The sequence below is a fragment of the Otolemur garnettii genome, unplaced genomic scaffold (genome assembly GCF_000181295.1).
Source record: "Otolemur garnettii isolate 467f Iridium unplaced genomic scaffold, OtoGar3 scaffold00148, whole genome shotgun sequence".
NCBI lineage: Eukaryota > Metazoa > Chordata > Mammalia > Primates > Galagidae > Otolemur > Otolemur garnettii.
Window position 1 is genome coordinate 4,558,878 of NW_003852543.1, and position 6,849 is coordinate 4,565,726.

Genomic DNA, 6,849 nt, shown 5'->3' on the forward strand with positions numbered 1-6,849 from the left:
GCAGGTTTCACACCCTATCATGACAGGCCATGTCAAGGATTCTCTTACACCTTACACATTTTTCAGATCTCTGCCTTAAGTGTTACATGCAACAAAATGAATCAAGCAAAGAGCAAAGGCTTTCTAGAAACCTTCCACCTATGATTTTAAAGTAAACATATGGGAATGAAATAAAAATAGATTAGTACTACAGATGAAGCTAATGACCACCTAAAAGAACAAAGCATTGAAAATGAACTTCTGGAGTCCTTGGACCTCTACCAGAGGTCTGAAAGTGATTTCCCCTGTCAAAAGCAAATGCCACTAACTAGTACTTGGATTACTTCCAGTTCCTTTTAATCCAGGGCCAGGTTCTGAGAATATTTCACACGTTCTAGATTAATCTGTCACATCGATCTATAGCTGAAGAGTATCGACAGAAAGCAATACTACTTAATGTAAGAAATACAATGAAGTACCAAAATCTTCAAGAACGAAGAGTCACTGACTTCTAGAAACTAAGTATTTCTTTCCCTGGATTTTTCCATTCATCAGTTTCCTTGGTTTCCTTTTAAGAAATTTCATCATCCAGAATCACCTATGATTATTTTACTTGCTAACAAGTCCACAGGAAATGATATGTAAGTTTATCACTGTTAAAAAAGGAACAAAAAAAGAAACAAACAACAAACAGTGTAAGTGCACTTCACTTGAATATTTAATACAATATAGTTGACCATCTCCAAAAACCAGATATGCACATGTAGCATCAAAATAAGACTCTGTCTTATATTTATTTTTTCTCAAGAAGATACACTAGGGCTTATTTTCAGGGGATGTCTTAATACAACAATCTACATTTTTTCAAATACAGTTAAGTCATCTTCTGGAACCTGACAGGGGGAGCCGACCTTGTTGGTGGGGCTGGCGCTAGTGATGTGTGAACTCCTTTCCCCTAGCTGTTCGCACATGTGCAATAGGATGCCTGTGATCGTGGTTACCACACATGCCCTGGCGCAAGCGCGAACGGCTCAGAGAAAGGAGCTGTGGCAGATGAAAGGTATTCCAGTCTTCCTTCTACGCCGCACTAAGGAAGGTCTTATTATTGGGGTAGGGCTTATATTTAACAAATGCATAGAATTCCTGCTAGGGCTTATTTTTTGGGTAGATTTTATTTTTGGGGAAACATGGTAGTAGGCCTAGTTCTTTATGTTGACCACCTCCATAAACTGACCAGTTTATTATGGTCCCTTGGATTATATGATACATTGCTCAAACTGGCAAATCTGTTCTTTTTCTACTTAGTATACAATGTGACAAAATCTACTTCTTGAAGTATTTATTCAGGGTTATATGGGGGACAGATGGCTTGGGATGTGATCCTGGCTCAACTACTTACCAGTTGTTGCCTTGGGTATGTTACTTAACCTCTTGATGCCTCTGTTTCATAATCCAAGACTAATGATTTAGACAACTATATGTAACTCATTTTAGTCAAAAGGAAATGAAAGACATCGGCAAGAAAAAAGTGGTGCCAGTCAATGTCCTATTATAGCAGACTTCCTAGGAGTTGTACCTACACTCCTAACTCTCAACCCAGGTCCCGGGTATGAAAAGGAGAAGATATTTTACCTTTATGTAAACTTTTATTCAAAATCAAATGACTGCTATGTACATACTGCGGATGTTCACAGAGGTTCTGTCCTACAGAAATTTCAGTCTGGGTAAAGAATGACACCAAGGAAGTCATTTAAGTAGCTAAATAAGCAGTACAAAATTAAGTATCAAAATGAATGATAAATGAGGAACAAAGACGCTGCAGATTCAGTGGGGCATGAAGGAGTGAACGAAAATGTAGAAAGGTGGGAGGTGAGAGCCTATTGCAGGGCCCCAGGCTGAAGGCAATGGGAGAGTGATCAAGGGGGTTAACAGGCATTGATGCCACTTGCCAAAATGAGTTAAAAATGAGTCCAATGTGGCAAGAAGAATAATCATGGTAAAAGCCAGGAAACTGGAGGTGGTGCAAGATAATTCTGCTCTAGATGTACAATGTGTGTGCCAGCAGTTAGACACACACAGAGAGGAAGACATCCAATGGGCCACTGGAGATCAGTGACTGACAGCTAGGGCATAATGATGATTGGGAAGTACAAAATCACAGAAACTAAAACAGTCTCCAATGCTGCTTCCAAGAGATAGCAAGAAACAAATCAGCAACAAAACAGCAAAAAAGAACATCTAAAATAACAAGCACCCAGCAAAGATGTAATTTTCCTTCAAGGGTAGCTTGGCTTATCCATAATAAATTAAATGATTTTATAATTACACCCAAAGCCTTTTGGTCTAGAAAGGACTAGAAAGAGGAGGGAAATGGTCATTAACAAGATGAAGAGAGCACACACTTTTTCCAATTACAGACCTCCAATGCTCCTCAAAGTACCAAACTGCTTTTAGTAAAAACAAGCAAAAAAAGTTGATTAGTGAGGCACTTAAGTAACGTTCTAGGCCCTAAATTAAAAGGTACCCAACTCTGCTCTCTTAAGAAAATCACTTTTTAAAATATTTTTACATTATAAAGTAGTACTTGGGTTAAGAAAAGTAAATAACACTCCTAGTCAATTCTATCACCTTTAGACAAATCACCATTAGGTTTTTTATCTCTTTTTTTCTGGCCTTTAGTCCTAAGTACTTTGTTCAAATCCTTTGTAGAAAAGATACTTTTGTGTGATTCTTCTGCAGTTATGTCACCACTATAACTTTAAACAAAATTTTGTGCATGAAACAATGGTACATTGGCAAAAACTTTTAAAAAATTTCACCCTGCCATTTAATTTTCCATTAATAATACATGTGTGACATTGAAATTTAAAGTATCATGGATTAAAACAATTATATTCCAAAAAATTTGTCCCATTTATATTAACTAGATAAACTGTAGCTTCTAATTTATAATAAAAGGCACCACACTTTCCAAAATTCCATTTCAAAATGAAACAATATTATGTAATATTTGATTTTTTAAAAAAGCTCTTGTTAGTCATAATGAATTTTAATTCAAAATACTAAAAATTATACATTTACTATATACACATGTATTTTCACTATTTTTAAAATATATTTTCACTAAACACGCATATTTTTACTATTCTCAATATCTAGATCTTAGCCTCAAGGAAAAGCTTGCTACCAATCTAGAACAAGCTAGTTATTTGTAGTAACTATAACTCTATCTCTGGCAATTCTTTCAAAATCCTCACAAACTTTGTATTACAGCCTCACAGGTCCCTCTCTTCTGGACTAATGATAACAACTTCATGGATCAGTTAAGATAAACATTAAGATATAGAAATATTAAGATGTATAGGATGTTAAGACAAGGAATAGTTTATACTTAATTCAAAACAACCTCTACTCCAAACACGAAGAACTGCAGCAGACAATCTATTTCTGCCACTTTGCTTCAGGAGACAGTTTTATTTTGTTTTGGAGATTTTTTGGTGGAATTCTGCTGTAATGCAGGCAGGAGAAATATATAAACATACAAAATACCTAGAGAACCATCATTAAAACTTCAGGTAAATTTTAACTTTGAAAATTTAAACAGGTTTATATCACTGAGGCACAAAAAATCTTCAGACTATAAATAAATAACTGAACTCAGCTATCTTTAGACTTGCTGAAAAAACTTATCAGCACCTTTTTGGGGCAAACATTTTATTTGTGCCACATCAGATGCGAAACTCATAGTGTCACAATCATGTAAGAAAATCAAATGCATGTCCCCGACTTACTCAAAACCAATACTAGAATTTGATCATCAAGGTTTAAGACATAGGCCATTTCTGGAGATTAACTTCATGGAATATTTGATTAGAACCAGATCTGTTTATGATGGTCTGAAGTAAAACTACCATCAATATCTTCAACTCTGCACATACAAATTGTTCATACAGATACAGTATAGGTCACAAAGGAAATCTGATTCAGCTAGGACCACTGGCTGATTTAACCACAACTCTTCATACATACTTAACATCCTCGCAGGTATTCTGTCTGCCTAGCCTTAAGCACATTCATGGATATTAGAGAAGGGCACTAAAATTTATAAACTATACAAAAGGAAAATTAGCAAATATATTCTACGCTTATAGCTCTCAAACACTATGTTTACTTAACTTTGCCCAGAGTAAAGTTTTATTAGCATATAAACTAGCTTTTGGAAAAATAAGCGGCAGTAGAAAGATAATAAAACTTAATCCTTTACTAGACTTAATCATTATTTCACTTCCCTGTGCTAATGGTGTATGAAGACAATCATTCACTCAAACAAAGGCTGTCTACTGTGTTTCTGGCACTGTACAGGTAAGCAAAGGAATAGAAAAGCAAGGACATAATGCCCACCACAGACTTCTTGAAGCTCAAAGAGATATACCCATTAAATTAGAGCATTATTTTGGGTTACTGATTACCCACTACATGCCAAAATACTGGACACCATGGCCACACAAAAGAACACTCAACTCACTGCAGCTCTGTCACCAATGATGAACCATGGCAACCTCAGCCCTGGCTAAAATTAAAGCAGTAATATTTTATTCTGTAAACAATCTTGCCTCTGTCAATGAATCCTTCCTACAGATGGCAATTCTCTGAATAATTTCCACTGTGATAATTCTGACTAAGGTTATCACAGAATTAAAGAATTATAAATGAGGGAATGTAATGTTTTCAACAAAAATAAACAATAAACTGAAGCACAGTTACACTTTAACACTAATTTGGTGTGCATGTGCTGTTACCTCCAATAGCAATAAAAGCCAAGTGACTTTTTTCATAGAGTAGAACAACTCTAAGTTTACCTAGGCAAGAAATTATTTTCTTGTATCGGTAATTTACTGTGGAATGGAAGCTCGACTACGAAGTTTAGTTTAGCTTTTTCCTCTGTTGTTAAACTATTCACTTTTAGTGAATTCCTCATGAAGGCTTTGTGATCACTCACATTTCCCAAAAACAACTGTGTAGACAAAATTACAAGGATTTGGTCTTCAAGATTACCAAACATTTTTGACCCTTTCAAAACAACTGGTGTTGCAGCCGTACAATACTGAGAGTTTTTTCAACAGGGGCTAGCCTTTAATGTAAATTATAGATAAAGGTTCGCAAGCTAGCAACTTGACATTTGTTTTTCAAGTCTTGCACATCAAAGATAAAGGCACCGAAATACGTGAGTATCTTCAAATAAGTAAGAAATGTAAACAGGCTTTCAACAGCTTACTACAGAGCTAAACGGAATAGTATTTAGGGCCAGTAATAAACTAAACATCAATACTGCACAGCGAAATTGAAGGAAGCTAAAGAAACAAGACTCCCCTTGAAGAAATGTTTCAAGGAATTCAAAGTAAAATGTGAGAAGCTGTGTTTTAAAGACTTTCCACGAGTCTCGCTATTTTTACTAAGACATTTAAAAATGAGCTCTGTCTGCACACCATTATTAAAACCGCAAACAAAAAGTATCCTAAAATTTACCGATTAGCCTCAATAAACACTAAAAATATGCCCCTCCTACTACATAGCGGGCCAAGTGACAAGAACATACGACAAACTCAGGAAGTTTTGAAATGGCAAAAGTGACAGGAGACCAAGAGGAAGGAATCACAGAGAATAAGAAAAACTCTGTGCGGCCGACGCCACGAGTTACCAGCCGAGCTGCAAGTTCTCGGCTCAGACCAGACTCGACCAACCAACTTCGCTCTGGAGCCCCAACCCGGACCCTTCCTCCCAGTCGCAGCCCAGTAGCGGCCTCCGCGAGAGCACGGTGACAGCCCGGCCACGGGGCCAGGCCCGGGGATGCTGGCCGGCTGACACCCACCTTCCTTCTCGGCCCGCGCCGCAGCCACTACGAGGGTCATTACCAGGTGCAGCGCTCCCAAGAGGCCGGCGGCCGCGCTCCGCGGGCCCCCGCTGCGGCCGGCCGCGGGCTCCAGCCCAGCCCCGGCGGACGTGGAGGCTGCGGCGGCGGCGGCGGCTCCTGCTGCTCCTCCTCCTGCCCGCTTCCCCATGCCTGCCGGCCGGGGGCCGCCGCGCTCGAGATCCAGCGCGGCCCTTCTCGGCGAGGCGGCCGCGGCGCGGGAGCCGTGGTCTGGGCTCTGGCCGCGGTGCCGGGGGCGAGAGCGGTTCCGAGCCCAGGGCTCGGGCTCTTGGTGTGGGTCTGGGTCCGTGCTTGCGTGTGAGCGAGTGTGTCAGTCACGGCCTCGGCATCGCCTACGAGGAGTCGGAGCGGAGAGGCCGCGGGTCAAGCACGGCGGGCGGCCATACTGGAAACGGGCACGGGCCGCGGGCTCAGAGCGCTGGGCTGCGAGGGGCGGGGCGCAGCTCTGGACACCGCCCCCTCCGTGCTGACACCTGGGCGGCCAGCCGGTCAGCCTGCCAGCCCTGGAGTCCGTTGGCCTCAACTCCTCGTCCTGCTTTCGGAGGCCTACGGTTTCACTGGCCAGACGGGACCGGGCAGCACAATCTCAACCCGTCACCACTGCCCGGCGTGGGAGGAGGGAGGCAGGCCCAGACCCGGTCGCCAGGACTAATGATGGCCGCTCACGCTTCGCGGAGGCAGTGACGGTGTCACGTGTGAAGGGGCGCCATGCCGCGCAGCCGCTGTGGTGCGTGGGCGGGGCAGGGGCGGGGTTGCCGGGTGCTTGGATTCTCAGCTTCTCATTCGACGTCGAGCCAGATCTGGGTGGTATGTACTGCAATGCTAGAGCCTTCCAAGGCCCTGAGTGTGCGTCCGGACTGCGAGGCCAAGAGAAGATTCATTCTGTGACACCTCCGCCTTTCAGCCGCTTTGACGTCGAAAATACCCCTGGCCTGATTCAG

The 6,849-nt window shown here is 41.7% G+C and overlaps 1 protein-coding gene across 1 annotated transcript in view; it reads right to left on the bottom strand.

The window, feature by feature from the left end:
- Positions 1-6,307, bottom strand: part of TMEM131 (transmembrane protein 131) — a 226,413-nt gene extending 220,106 nt beyond the window's left edge. Inside the window, exon 1 of the mRNA XM_003799287.3 lies at positions 5,849-6,307. Coding sequence (XP_003799335.1) covers positions 5,849-6,038 — 190 coding nt within the window. The 5' untranslated portion in view covers positions 6,039-6,307. The remainder of the gene's footprint in view (positions 1-5,848) is intronic.
- Positions 6,308-6,849: the final 542 nt, after the last annotated feature.